Source organism: Sinocyclocheilus rhinocerous, unplaced genomic scaffold (genome assembly GCF_001515625.1).
Source record: "Sinocyclocheilus rhinocerous isolate Xijiao unplaced genomic scaffold, SAMN03320098_v1.1 scaffold475, whole genome shotgun sequence".
Lineage (NCBI taxonomy): Eukaryota > Metazoa > Chordata > Actinopteri > Cypriniformes > Cyprinidae > Sinocyclocheilus > Sinocyclocheilus rhinocerous.
In genome coordinates this window covers 1641811-1656818 of record NW_015646677.1, presented here as the reverse complement: position 1 = coordinate 1656818, position 15008 = coordinate 1641811, and the positions used below count along the sequence as shown (strand labels likewise).

The 15008-nt window shown below is 35.7% G+C and overlaps 2 protein-coding genes and 1 long non-coding RNA gene across 6 annotated transcripts in view; all 3 read right to left on the bottom strand.

Annotated features, from left to right (window-relative positions):
• Window positions 1-251: 251 nt before the first annotated feature.
• LOC107708022 (B-cell receptor-associated protein 29-like) lies at window positions 252-9912 on the bottom strand. 4 transcript variants are annotated; one of them, XM_016512172.1, is made up of 8 exons: window positions 9830-9912; window positions 4660-4761; window positions 4487-4587; window positions 3693-3840; window positions 3476-3611; window positions 2447-2558; window positions 2260-2360; window positions 252-1395 (listed from the first exon to the last, which is right to left on the bottom strand). In XM_016512172.1, the coding sequence occupies exons 2-8, from the start codon at window positions 4749-4751 to the stop codon at window positions 1360-1362; spliced, it is 726 nt and encodes a 241-aa protein (XP_016367658.1). In that variant the 5' UTR covers window positions 4752-4761; window positions 9830-9912; the 3' UTR covers window positions 252-1359. The 4 variants fall into 4 exon arrangements, with proteins under 4 accessions (XP_016367658.1, XP_016367657.1, XP_016367656.1 ...); XM_016512171.1 differs by lacking the exon at window positions 9830-9912 and adding an exon at window positions 5745-5873; XM_016512170.1 differs by lacking the exon at window positions 9830-9912 and adding an exon at window positions 5302-5400.
• Window positions 9913-11081: 1169 nt separating this feature from the next.
• LOC107708023 (uncharacterized) lies at window positions 11082-13141 on the bottom strand. Its single transcript, XR_001636318.1, has 3 exons — window positions 12973-13141; window positions 11636-11724; window positions 11082-11470 (listed from the first exon to the last, which is right to left on the bottom strand). It is a non-coding gene; the product is annotated as an uncharacterized LOC107708023 (long non-coding RNA).
• A 1124-nt stretch (window positions 13142-14265) lies between these two features.
• LOC107708020 (tRNA-dihydrouridine(20a/20b) synthase [NAD(P)+]-like) overlaps window positions 14266-15008 on the bottom strand; it is a 5331-nt gene continuing 4588 nt past the window's right edge. The window contains exons 5-6 of the mRNA XM_016512169.1: window positions 14686-14912; window positions 14266-14610 (exon numbers count right to left, since the gene is read on the bottom strand). Of these exons, the coding sequence (XP_016367655.1) occupies window positions 14360-14610; window positions 14686-14912 (478 nt within the window). The 3' untranslated portion in view covers window positions 14266-14359. The remainder of the gene's footprint in view (window positions 14611-14685; window positions 14913-15008) is intronic.

Sequence of the window (15008 nt, the reverse complement as noted above, 5' to 3'; positions counted from 1 at the left end):
TGAATATTCTAGAAAAACATCGTAACTGTGAGATATTAACTGCGATGTTTTTCTCGCAATTCTGTGAAAAAAACCGAGACGTAAACTCAGAATTGCGAGATATAAAAAAAATTGGAATGACAAAATTCAGAGTTTATATATTGCAGCACTTTTTCTCGCAATTTTTTGTTTCTGCAATGGACTAAAACATTTTTTAAAAGTTAATTGCGACTTCTCACAATTCTGACTTTTTTCTCACAATTGCAAGTTTATATCTTGCAATTCTGAGAAACAAAAAAAAAAGTCTGAATTGTGAGGTAAAAAGTCACAATTACCTTAAAGATTTTTATCCCATGGCTGAAAGAAGTTTCCATAAAAATGTGCTTAATAGTAATAAACATTTTTAAATTATAATAAAAATGCAAAAAAAACAATTTATTTTATACAAAATGGGGTGAAATATGGCCTGGACATGTTTTGTAAGATTCAAAAATATTAAGCATCGATAGCACAAAGCCATCTACCTCAAATGGACTTAAAATTAAGAAATGATCACTTATCTCTATTGGACTGTGAAATCTGTTTAGTTTCACATTTCAGCATTCGTTTAACAACTAACAGCATTTGAACTCAGGTGTAATTGACCTACCTCTCCAGACTCGAGAACAAACACACTAACCGCTCACTAACAGACTGTTTGCTCAGCCCGGAAATAAATGGTCTCATTGTGATGCGTTTACTTCTTACCTGTTGTTTATGTGTATACGGTTTTATTCTTCTTAATTAAAGCTGATCAAATGACTAACGTAGCCTGTAATGTATGTCATCTTAGATAGGCTTGCATTATGTCTTCTTTGGAAAATATGAATGGAAATATTGCTGTGGAAAAGTACTTCAGAACTACTGTTGACTCATGTTTGCATGTTCCTAGATGTTGCATGACTAACCTGGTTTGATATGCACTTTTAAACAAAATAAGGGAGAGAATCGAGCAGAGGAGAAGGAAAGCAACACGAGGGATATCACAATGCGACATGCAAACATCAGTCACTATGGCTTTTTGACTAAATAACCTACAGTTTCCTGTAAACACATCAATGAGTGTTGGGTTTCAGTCGCTCTATTCACAGACAGCTGCATTATGCAGCAATCTCAAAATACAGCGCTGCACCGCTTCAACATTAAAACCAGAGGGATCAAAGCCAGAAAACTGCTACATCAGATGTGTGGCGAGCAGGTAACCTGACAGGATGTGATGTCATGAACTGAGAACTCATAACCGTTTGCATGTCAAGCTACCAGGTGAGTGCATGTGGGAGGAACTGAGCATGATCGTGATTATCGTGCAATAACGTACAGGTTTCCAATGCGTCCACTTGCCTAGTTGTCTTTTTTGTCTCCACTGTCCAGCTGATTCTAAAACAAAAAAAAACAGACAAAAGAAAAAAGCGATTTTTATGTATTTTGTAAACATGTGATTTTGTGAATTTGTAAATGTGATTTTGTATTGTTCTTGGTCACATTATATTCTTTACTGTTTATCTGTAACAAATCACCTCTTTTTACTAATTTTGTCAAAATATTAATTCGCATTTACGGTATAAGTGTAATTTATTAACATTGATTTAAATTATTATTTGTATTTGTTTGATTTCTATCTGCTAGATTTCATAAATTATAATTAATTTTTTTACTGTTTATTTTATTACAACATTTTGATGGGATTATTTGAAACATGGTAGTCATACAGTATTTGTTTAAAACATGCAAAACGATATAGATTTTAAATATCTACTACTTTATTTTAGTATCACTGAGATAAAATAGTTTAATAGATTTTTTATATTAAAAAATATGTTGTTTTTTTTATAGTACAGTTCATTAGATTTATTTATACTTTTTAATGTTTAATGTTTAGTACTTCAACTTTAAATGTGTTTTTTAAGGAAAGTTGTATTGTCGTTTTCATTTTTTGTAAATATGTCGATATAGTTTTTATTAATTGTTAGTTATATTTAAATATTTAGTTACATTTTCTGTCTTCACCTTAATTTGAAAGTAGTAATTTTGATTTTATTTATTTGTACAGTTTTTTTTATAAATCTTTATATAGTTTATAGTTAGAGTTATTTTAGTACTTCAGCTTTAAAGGAAAGTTGTTGTTGTTGTTGTTGTTTTTTTCAGTTACTTTTTTATTTATTTAATTAATGATAATAACTGCTACTTTCTAAGCACATGTGTAATATCATACGGTTGGTTTGAAATTAAGGTGAGTGTTACCTGAAGCTCCTGCTGCTCTTGAAGGAGACGGTCATATTCTTTGGTCAGTCCTTCAGTTTGTTTCTTCATGGCGTCCAAATCTGACTTTGACTTTTTCAGAGCTACAGAAAAGCAAACAGCCGTAGGTCATTTGTTTGTCATTTGTTTAGCAGAATGAGTGTAGAGTGTCTGTCTGGCTTGTGCTCACCATCTGTGCTGCTCTTGAGCTCCTCCGTCAGTCTCTGCACCTCTCTCTTCAGCAGTTTGTTCTCTTCTGGATCTTGTGTCTTCCCTCCTTCTCCTTTACCGTCTGTAAGTGCCTGAGGATGACAACAGTTTGTTCTTCTATTACTAAAGGGACTTTAAGGACACCAGTTCCTCAAACACTACAGTAATTCATTCTATTCCTCCTCAACCAGGATTATAACTTTGATAACTTGATAATATTTATATTTATCAAGTTGTATTTTACCCCAAAATTAGCAAAAAATCAAACTATTTTGTATTATTTTCATGACATTTCATGTCATTAATTGAAAATGTTTTTCTTTATTTTTGTCTTTTGATTTTTGGGTAAAATGTGGTGCGGGTTTCATTGATTCAAGTAAATCAAGTAAAAATTATTTGACAATTATATCATGACAATTAAATTCTTAATTGAAAATATTACTTTTATTCCTTCTCATCCATGATTATCACTTGGATAACTTTATAGAGATGTGTGACTGCTGTAAAAAGTGAATGTCCAGGTCATATTTCACCCCAACAGAAAAAAATTATAATATGAAAACGTTTTGCATAATTTTCATAAAAATTAAATGCTTAATTAAAAATATTATTTTTTATTTCTGTCTTTTGATTCTGAGGTGAAATTTGGTGCAGGTTTCATTTAAGTACAAACTTCTATGCATTATTTTCATGACAAATATGATTTAGGTCATATTTCAACCCAAAATCGAAAGAAAAAAATAGTTATCTTATGCATGAAAATAAAAACTTTTTTGCATTATCTTCATGTAAATAATATTATTAATTGAAAATGTGATTTCTATAAATCTGTCCCTTAATTTTGGGGTGAAATGTGTTGCAGGTTTCATTAAAGTAAAAATGTTTTTGCATTATTTTGATCACAGCTAAATTCTTTATTGAAAATATTATTTCTATGGATCAGCCTTTTGATTTCGGTGTGAAATATGATGCAGGTTTCATGGGATTCCAGCTTTTTAAGGCTTTTAACCTGTTTGAGCATCTCATTGTCCTCCATGTATTTCTTGGCAGCTTTGTTGGCGCTTTCAGCCTGAGTCTGCAGAGCGGCGCTGGTGCCCACGGCCGTGGCCAACTGGTTAATCAGAGTGATGACTCTCCTCATGACACTGTGAGAAAACAGCACCAGAGTTCAATATCACAAGACACACTGCCAACGGGCGATGTCATTGATGACGATGAATGCGTACAGCCACAGGAAGAGCGAGAAACCAGAGATGTAGAGGTTCCTCTGGGCTCGGAAGAGCTTCATGTGCATGTGGTCAAACATGTTGGGATGCAGTTTGGCGTCTTTGCTCTGGTCAGCATTTGAGTACTTCCTCACCTCCCGCAGGGCGTCTGCAGCGGGTTACAACACAAATTTGGGTCATTTCCAATCTAAATTTATCCACCCTCAGGCCATCCAAGATGTAGATGAGTTTGTTTCTTCATCAGATTTGGCTATCCATAGCATTGCTTCCTTCAGTGAAAAAGTCATCTCATCTGAATCAGTAGAGAAATCTGCATGGATCCAGCACTGTTTACAAGCCAAAACAGCTCTAAACAAATATGTGGCTGGATTTTGATCTGAGAGACAACAGGAGATGGACTTTTTCACTGGAGGAACGTTATCATGGATTATGGAATTATATTTTGGCCAGAAGTGAAGGTTTGAAATTAAAAAACGTCTTGATGGATTTGTTTCTTACAAACACAGCTTTTGGCTTCTCAAGATGTTAATTAATGGACTGGAGTGGTGTGGATTACTTGTGTATTATTGTGATGTTTTTATCAGCTGTTTGGACTCTCATTCTGACGGCACCCATTCACTGCAGAGGATCCATTGCTGAGCAAGTGATAGAATGCTACATTTCTCCAAATCTGATGAAGAAATAAACTCATCTACATCTTGGATGGCCTGAGGGTGAGGACATTATCAGCAAATTTTCAGTTGTGGATGAACTATTCCTTTAAGACAAGGCAATAAAACAAGAAAATGACATACCTAGAAAGAGAACGATGAGGATTATTATCATGGTGAGAAAGCCCTTGTTCCAGAACTGGGAAAGATGGTTCCAGATGCTCCATTTGAAAATACTCTGCCATCTGCAAACATAGATGTCAGTAAGAGCAAGTGGACAACAGCGAACACAAGTGAATTACAAGGGAACATTTTACCTTTGAGCGGAGATGAAAGGCAGACATAGGATGACAAGAACACCAATCTCCACATACAAGAACGATGCAACCGCAGTCCACTGCAATGTCATTTTGTATCAGCTGTATGACAAAAGAAGTAATAAAGAAACAAAAATGTGTTAGTCTTTTATACACTTATACGATTAGGTAATGATGTACCAGATTGAAAAAAAACAAAAAACAAATTCATGCCTTACTAATCAAAGCTGTTATTACTCTCAGATAATCTACTTGTGGCATTATGCCTGGATCAAAGGTCTTGTTCAATGACATTTCACCTGCATCTTCCAGTTACACACTTTGACACAATGTTTATTAACAGGAAGCATATGTCTCATGTTTTTACCACACAAAACATACACACAACATATAATAACAGTATTTAGAAGTATAGTGCGATTATCAGCCCGCAGCGCAGATTTATATAACCATGTTCATGTAGTAAAAATACATAAGTGTTGAATTATATTAAATATTAAGTGTAAATGAACAACTTACAGGATAAGATGATATCAAACAGGAAACGAACATACAGAAAGTCCACACAAAACTCAAACGCAGATCAAGTAGAAATTACGACACCACCCACAGAAGCAGAAAAGCGGTATGTTTACATCTCACCTGCGAATGAAGAAAACCTCCAGAGAAATTTCGGACGAACCACACAATTCAGGAAAACTAAACTAAACTTAACTAAACGCGCACAGCACTGCCGTCTCACGCGAGTGACGTCATTATACCGCGCGCTTTGCATCTTATTAACAGGAAGCATATGTCTCATGTTTTTACCACACAAAACATACACACAACATATAATAACAGTATTTAGAAGTATAGTGCGATTATCAGCCCGCAGCGCAGATTTATATAACCATGTTCATGTAGTAAAAATACATAAGTGTTGAATTATATTAAATATTAAGTGTAAATGAACAACTTACAGGATAAGATGATATCAAACAGGAAACGAACATACAGAAAGTCCACACAAAACTCAAACGCAGATCAAGTAGAAATTACGACACCACCCACAGAAGCAGAAAAGCGGTATGTTTACATCTCACCTGCGAATGAAGAAAACCTCCAGAGAAATTTCGGACGAACCACACAATTCAGGAAAACTAAACTAAACTAAACTAAACTAAACGCGCACAGCACTTCCGTCTCACGCGAGTGACGTCATTATACCGCGCGCTTTGCATCTTGCGCGAGCGCCTGTCAACATGAAACAGACAAAAATGAACACACAACTAACCGAATAAAATGTTTTTCACAAGAAAATATTTAAATACTATGATTGCAATCATGCTATTGTTAATAGCAAATGCCATATTTTTACACAGACGAGCAAATAATAAATAAAACCGACAGCTAATATAAAACAACAGCTTAAAAGCGTGTATTTTAAAAAGAACAGAACAATCATGCATGGGATAATAATAATAATAACGCTCTCAGATGCATCTTAAACATTTAACAAAGAATAACTCAAGTTACCCAGATATTTTTGTTTGATCAGACAAGTTAAACAGACTCTATTTGTATCCTATCGAAGTGTAAAATATGTATAATATATATTTGTCTGTAAACTGATGCTTATGTACCCTCTCTCCCCTCTTTTTCCTTGTTCCTTCTTGTTGATGCATGTGAAATGTTGTTATACAGAGGGAGATGGCATTGTACATGTTAGTTGTTGACAATAAAGCATTAATTAAAAAATAAATAAATTAAAAAAAATAGACTCGATTTGTAGCACTGTAATTCACATAAATAAATAAAACACATTTAAGTTCAATAGACTCAGTTTACAGCGCTGTAATTCACAAAAAACCACCACAGGAGGGCGAAACCAATTTACGTTAATTAGACTGAGCGCTGTAATTCACAAAAAGCAATTAAGTTTATTTTACTCAATTTACAGTGATGCAATTCACAACAACCACCACAGGAGGGCGCAACAGGTTTAAGTTCATAAGACTCGGTTTAAAGTGCTGTAATTAACCAAATCACCACAGGAGGGCGCAACCTGTTTTTCAATTGACTTGATTTGCAGAGCTGTAATTCACAAAAAACACCACAGGAAGGCGCAACAAGTTCATTGACTCGATTTAAAGTGCTGTAATTAACCAAAATCACCACAGGACAGCTAAACCTGTTTTTCGATAGACTCTCAAAAATCGCCACATGACAGCAAAATGCAATTAAGTTTATTGGACTCAATTTGCAGTGATGCAATTCGCAAAAATCACCACAGGAGGGCGCAACAAGTTTGAGTTCAATTAGACTCGATTTGCTGTGCTGTAATTAACCAAAATCACCACAGGAGAGAGAAACCAATTTAATTTAATTAGAATTAAATAGAATATTTTTTAAGCCTAACAATATATATTTGTATTATTATTATTATTATTATTATTTTAATACTTATTTTGTGCATAATGCTTTGGCAATATTGTATGTAAACAAGCATGCCAATAAAGTACTTTAAATTTCAGTTGATTTGCAGCACTGAAAATCACACACACACAAAACACCACAGGAGGGCACAACCCGTTTAGTCTTTTTAGACTTTATTATATTTAATATTTTTTAATCGTATTTTTATTCATTACTCAAAACTTTATTTTAATACAATTTTTATAGTTGTTTGTTTTTGTTAAATTATTTCTTTTAATTGTCATTACTTGTTTTGTGTGTAACACTGTAGCAATATTGTATTTAAAACAATCATGCCAAATTAATTTTCTTCAAACTGAAATTTATTTGCAGTAGTGTAATTCACAGAAATGACCACAGGAGGGCGCAGAGAACACGTTTAAAGTAAAGTCTTCAGACTCGATTTGCTGTGCTGTTATTCACAAAATCTTTTCTTACAAATACATTTAGGTCTATTCGTCATTTATTTATTTACTTTGAACAGAAGAGAGGACAGTGTAAATAGTTCTGATTGGCTGTTCATGCAATGCGTCATTATGTTCTTCTGCTCTCACCCGCTTGCAGAAGTATAGCAGATCTTTAAGATCGTTAGGCTGGATTTATAATAGTTTTAGATCATTTATCTTTTTAGCAAATAACTTTATAGCTACTCTTTAAAAGAAAACATTAGAAAAGATGAAATAATGTTCGTGATTACTTTTGATTGGCTTTTCATATTGCAATGCATTATGGGTATGTTCTTCTGATCTCACCCTCTTGGAGAAGCACAGTGCATTAAAGCTATTAAATTTGATTTAAATTTGTATAAATTTGTAAAATCACCACAAAAAGGTATGATAACTTGCATGAACTTTGGTTTGCTTAAAATAAAATATCGCGTGGATTTTAGTTGCAGCCGAGCTGAAATATGTGTTGTTGAAGTGATATAAACAGCTGTCATCTGCAGGATCTGCACGTGTCGTGTTGTTGCGACTCAAGCGTCTTCCAACAGCCGAAGCTGACCCTGCTTGCGCCGCCCAGTGGAGCGGATGAAAACTGCACTTTAGTTTTTATCATTCTACAGTTCGTGTTACAGTGCTAAGATCACATTCGAGACTTGAAAGCATGAAGCTTCAACAGAAACATGTTTAAATTTCACAGATGCTGTGACCATGTTTTATCCAGTCTAAGCCGAAGTTACTTCATATATATACATATGTATACAAGCTCTGTGGAGCTGAAGAGAATTCAGTTAAAAGACTTTTGTGTGTGTGTGTGTGTGTGTGTGTGTGTGTAAATGTATTTTAACAAGAACAAAGAGAGCTGAACAAATTCCCATTTGTTCGTTAGACTTGATTTGCAGTGCTGTAAGTCATAAAACTCCCCACAGGAGGGACTGTTTGAAGTTTTCTGCCGTTGTAGTGAACTTCAGTGTGTCGCCCTCCTGTGGTGATTTTGTGAACTGCAGCGCTGCAAATCGAGTCTAATGAACTGTGGCACAAGAGTAATTGGGTATTTTTCCACAATGATGAATGACCGTTAACATTTTATTATGTAAAAAGCACAGTCTTGAGGTTTAAAAGATTTTTTTAAACCGATAATAATAAATGCTAATGTAAAAGACCAAAAACAACCCTGAGTTCAGTGCAGTCTCTGTGGTACAGAGGATAATTGTTCACCTTTTGAAATAAAATTACTGATTCAAATCAAGCAAGTGTTAAAGTTTCTTGTATCATTTCCAATCAAGCACAAAGTTTGCAAACACTTGGAAAGATAGTAAACCGCTCATTTGCGCTGAAATTCAGTAGTACAGTGGTTAAACACACACGTTATTCATAAAATTGCAACAAAGACATGAGATCAAATCCTAAAGGTGAAGTGATTGTCTTTTACTCAGCCTAAACTTATGGTAAGGTAAATCTGAAATCTAAGAGATCAAAAACACACACAACAAAACATCACAGCTGTGGTTCAGTGGTTAAAGTCTTCAATCTGAAACATAAATGTCTGGGTTCAAATCCCACAACAGACAAAGTTATGCATCATTTAACACAGATCTCTCAATAAAACCCTGTTTAAAACCTTCAGCAGCTCCACAGACTCAGAGGCGCAGGAGATCAAGCGTTGTGTTTTAATCATGAAGAGCTGAGTTCAGATCCCACTGTTGCTTACTTTACATTGATCTCATCCAACAAAACCACTCAAACTCCAGAAATGAATGTGAAGTCCATGCTGGTTCAGCGGATGAACACACGTTTCTGAAGACACGGCTGTGATGTAGACACGGGTTCAGATCCCACACACTTTATTGGAGAAAAACACAGGTCACATACAGGTAAAGAGTCAAACAGAAGTTCCTTCACGCATCTCAACAAGAGACCTGTGGCTCACTGGTAAGAGCGCTGCCTCGCGGGTTCAGAGGTTGCTGGTTCGATCCCAGCCGGGTCTCTGCGATATGAGTGAATGCTGGAATGAGTGTGAAGGCGCGCCTGAAGAAGGGGGATACCGGTACGGTCGCCCTCTGGAGCGTCCGGCTCCACGACCAGCAGCGGTTATGCTTTTAGACAGACTGGAAAATAAAAATAAAAGTGTATAAAAACAGTCATCCCCCGTCCCTTCCCCACCTGCTTAGGTTACCATCATTTGCTTTTCAAAGGAAGGCCCCTCAGAAAGAAAATGCTGGTAACCTACATGTTTAGTGCACTAGAACACATTCACACATGAGATACATCACCTGTCCACGAGCAGATGAGCATCATTACAGTCAGTGTCTGTCCACACGTCCCAGAGCGCTGCTTTACAATCCACAACACAGCACTTACTCTGGAGACACAAGACACACATGAAGATTATTAGACATATTTCATATCTAGTCTAAAAGTTGTTAATAGAGAAATGTATTAATGCTGCATATTTATAAAACACTGCAGACTCTTATTACACTTCAGTAATGCTGTGATTCAATCTACTGTTTGTCTGTTTCATTCTGATGATGCTATTAATAAATAACTATAAACCTATAAAAACACTTAACAGAAAAAAACTATCTACAAAACATCAGAATAAGATTACAGAAACATGTCACTGACTATAAACTGCTCTTACATCAAATGTAGTTTATTGCTGCATGCTTGTAATGTTATGGAAGGCATAGGAGGACATTCTTGTTAATATGTGAATAAATACTAGCCTACTTAGTTTGATATTTGCCCAATAAATGACAATAACATTTTTAGATTTAAACAATTTTTTTGACAGATTCCTAAAATATTTGTGTTTTATCTTTATTATGATGTGTGTCTAATAAATTGTTAAGCACTATTTTCATAGCATTCAGTTGACACGTTTGTTTAAAGGACATTGGGCAGAATGTGGAAGTGTTTTTTGTCAAAAAAAGAAAGAAATGAGAAGATCCGATTAATCGATTAATCGGAAAAATAATCGGTCAACTAATCGATTATCAAAATAATCGTTAGTTGCAGCCCTAATTTGAATGGCTGCGCTCTACTCTTATTATGGCAGTCACAGTTGCCAAGTCCGCTTATAATACGTGACTTTGAGCTTTTTCTTTTTTTGTAAAGTTGCGTGAAAAAATCCCGGGTCGCAGGTTGCGGGTTTTGGGGCTTATTTAAAAAAATATGGTTGCTTGTTAGGAAAATCTGACAAGCAACTTCGTTTCTTTACATCAATGTTCGCCGTATTCTCCAATGCATTGACACTCTGTCTGCTCACAGTTAAAAGCCAATTAGTGCAATAATATTAGTGTTGTAGCCTAATTCATCAAATATTCCGCCCATCATGTTCAGAAAGAAGGCGCGTTACGCTGTAATCCAAGTGATGATAGACGTAACAGAGGAGTGGGATGACTTTCTTTATAAGGTAATTTTTTTACAATGTACACTGTACAAAAAAAAAAAGTAGGCTTATAGTGATATACAGAGTATATACATTTGGTTTGAATATATTTTATCTACATTGATCTCATCCAACAAAACCACTCAAACTCCAGAAATGAATGTGAAGTCCATGCTGGTTCAGCGGATGAACACACGTTTCTGAAGACACGGCTGTGATGGAGACACGGGTTCAGATCCCACACACTTTAACTGCTTTATTGGAGAAAAACACAGGTCACATACAGGTAAAGAGTCGAACAGAAGTTCCTTCACACATCTCAACAAGAGACCTGTGGCTCACTGGTAAGAGCGCTGCCTCACGGGTTCAGAGGTTGCTGGTTCGATCCCAGCCGGGTCTCTGCGATATGAGTGAATGCTGGAATGAGTGTGAAGGCGCGCCTGAAGAAGGGGGATACCGGTACGGTCTCCCTCTGGAGCGTCCGGCTCCACGACCAGCAGCGGTTATGCTTTTAGACAGACTGGAAAATAAAAATAAAAGTGTATAAAAACAGTCATCCCCCGTCCCTTCCCCACCTGCTTAGGTTACCATCATTTGCTTTTCAAAGGAAGGCCCCTCAGAAAGAAAATGCTGGTAACCTACATGTTTAGTGCACTAGAACACATTCACACATGAGATGCATCACCTGTCCACGAGCAGATGAGCATCATTACAGTCAGTGTCTGTCCACACGTCCCAGAGCGCTGCTTTACAATCCACAACACAGCACTTACTCTGGAGACACAAGACACACATGAAGATTATTAGACATATTTCATATCTAGTCTAAAAGTTGTTAATAGAGAAATGTATTAATGCTGCATATTTATAAAACACTGCAGACTCTTATTACACTTCAGTAATGCTGTGATTCAATCTACTGTTTGTCTGTTTCATTCTGATGATGCTATTAATAAATAACTATAAACCTATAAAAACACTTAACAGAAAAAAACTATCTACAAAACATCAGAATAAGATTACAGAAACATGTCACTGACTATAAACTGCTCTTACATCAAATGTAGTTTATTGCTGCATGCTTGTAATATTACTACATGTGTATTTGAAGGGCTGCGCTCTACTCTTATTATGGCAGTCACAGTTGCCAAGTCCGCTTATTATACGAGACTTTGAGCTTTTTCTTTTTTTGTAAAGTTGCGTGAAAAAATCCCGGGTCGCAGGTTGCGGGTTTTGGGGCTTATTTAAAAAAATATGGTTGCTTGTTAGGAAAATCTGACAAGCAACTCCGTTTCTTTACATCAATGTTATTATAAGACATACTGCTTATTTAAAAATTCAGAATGGAAAAAAGTTAGTCTAAATAAGTTCATAAATGTAAATTGACAACATAAACTGGATTCCTAAACCTGTGCAGTGTAAAAAAAAATATTGCAGAGTATATTATACTTCAGTAATGCTGTAGCAATAATAATATTTTGGTTCATGGCACTTTTCTCCAGAGTTTAGACGTTTTTAACTAAATAAATGTGTGTATACATGAACACATTGGGTTTCAAAAATATTTAATATATAAATGTTTAAACACAATTTGCATTAACTTGTTTATCCACTGTTTTTAGTGGTCTAGAATCGCTACATCACTGAATTATAGATTTAGTGAAGCAAAAACAAGCACAATCTAAGTGTCTAACATTATCTACAGTAATACTACAACATCAACAGACTGTCTGAACACATAGCTGTCCAGTAACAAGCATCTTTTTTAAACAACGTGCTTTTAAGCTAAAGACCTCATCAACATTTATGATTTTAAGGTTTTTAAAGTGTGTTACCTTTGTAGTGAGACACATGAAATGCAACACATCCGATCAATACATTAATCTAAATGAACTGACAAAGGTGCTCTGCTATGAAATATCTTAAATACACACATATAAACTGACACAATGACTTATATGAAACATAAGTACTATATAGTGCAACTGTGCAAGACCATAGAAGTTCACATAAGTTACTTACAGGTGAGTCGCATGACACTCGATTCCAGCGTTTTATCCCACAGTGTGTTGGTTTCGTTTGCAGCTGAGCTGAAATATGTGCGGTTTAGTGACATTTAGAGCTTTAACAAGCAAATTATCTGCAGGAGTTTAGCGTGATATTGCTGTGACTGTCATCAAGCATCATGTTGTCAAACAGCCGAGGAAGTGAGACTCAGACTGACGGTGAAGCCCGCTTGCGCCGCCTCGTGGAGCGGAGGGAAAACCGCACTGCAGTGCCGTTACTTCATACAGTATCTTACTAAACACAGCTCTGTGGAGCAGGAGGAAATTGTTCACTTTGGAAAACTATAAGCAATAGGAAATAAACATTTTACCTAAATAACACATCCGATCCAGGACTTGAACCAACAACAACCACTCTGGTGTTAGGACCATGTGCTTCACCACTGAGCTACCAGCCAAGCTCCTGCAACAGAGGCATAAATGCAGGCCTAATGTGTTTCAAACACAATTCAAAAGTCTGCATTTGATTTGGGTTGGAGCCATCAAGAACCTTGCATTATGCAATAGACTAAATAATAAAACTATATTGAAGCAAACAGCATTCAACAGTGAAGTGCTGGTACTATTTCACATCCAAAATCTAGCTAGCATAAGAGACTTGCATAGAATATATATATATATATGTGTGTATATATATATCAATATATATATATTATATATATATATAACTACTTTTTGATTACTTTTAGATTACTTTTGACATTGACATTGATTTAAATAGGGTAATCTTTTACCATATTGATATAAAAATACAAAGAGTAAGAAAATATATTCCATTCATTGCTATTAATAACATGAAGTGCATTAAACATTACATTATGTCAAGGTTTCCCAAACTGGTGTCTGTGAAGGAACTGCAGGGGGGTATATGAGTTTAATGAAAAGCTAATAATTAATTAAATCACGAACATGTAAAATTAAAATAAATAATTTTAAAATACCATTGATCAAAATAAAACACTTACTAAAAAATTAACTATTTTATTTGTTTACCTGCATGCCATGTGATCATTAACCAACGTTAGAAACCCATGAACATGCAAATGTGATAGATAATTATTAAAATATTTATTTTAAAATCTCAGGAGTGCTTCAAGTAAATACATTAGGTAAAAGAGGTTCAAATGACAAAAAAATATTATTTTTATATATGAAATATATATAAAATGATTTAGAAATGCATCATTTGACCCTTGTAAGAAACTATTTAACACTTATTTTTGAATGAATTCATCTTTTTTCAATTATATTAATTTTTCAGCATAAAACAGCATACATATTCAGATGTTTTTTTATTTGTGCCTTTATTACAACTTATAAAACAATGCATTCATTAAAAACAACTATGTGGAGCCGTATGTACTGTGAAGGAAGTCCATGACGGCAGACGTACTGGATAGATTATTGAACACCCTCCTCTCGGGCTGAGAGCTGATGCGCTCCAGCATGTAAATCAGGTGATGGTGGAAACAGGTGAACGGGGTCCCGTGTTCCACAGCGATGTCCACCCAGTCCCACACGCACTGCAGCGGGGTCTCCTCGTACCTGGCAAACATGGCAGGATTGGCCAGCAATCCCCGAGCAGCCATCACACCTGCAGAAGTCCAAAAATATCAGACACAAAAACAACAAGAGAAATGAAATCAGATGCCGATTAAATGACACGCACCGTCCACCCCTGTGAGCTCACAGATGGCCTCCACGTCCTGCATGCTCTTGATGTCACCGTTAGCGATGACTGGGATGGAAAGACTGTCCTTGATGGTCTTAATGGCATCGTAGTGAACGGGCTGGTGCCTCTCGTCAGCTGTACGACCGTGAACTGTAATCCAGGAGACTCCTGCTGCCTCCACCTTCTGACAGAGATCCACCGTCTTCCTGATATCCTTGTGAATTCTGAGGACAAATCACATTTATTTATATATAGTGCTTTTCACTATACATATTTCAAAGCAGCTTTACAGAATATCATAATGTGTGTGTGTGTGTGTG

Excerpts from the sequence above, each read along its gene's own strand:
- LOC107708022 (XM_016512172.1), bottom strand. The coding sequence starts at position 4,751 with ATGACATTGCAGTGGACTGCGGTTGCATCGTTCTTGTATGTGGAGATT. Across the intron at positions 2,361-2,446 it reads GCTCAAGAGCAGCACAGATG|CTCTGAAAAAGTCAAAGTCA; the intron begins GTGAGCACAAGC and ends GCTTTTCTGTAG. Across the intron at positions 1,396-2,259 it reads AAGAGCAGCAGGAGCTTCAG|AATCAGCTGGACAGTGGAGA; the intron begins GTAACACTCACC and ends TTTTTGTTTTAG.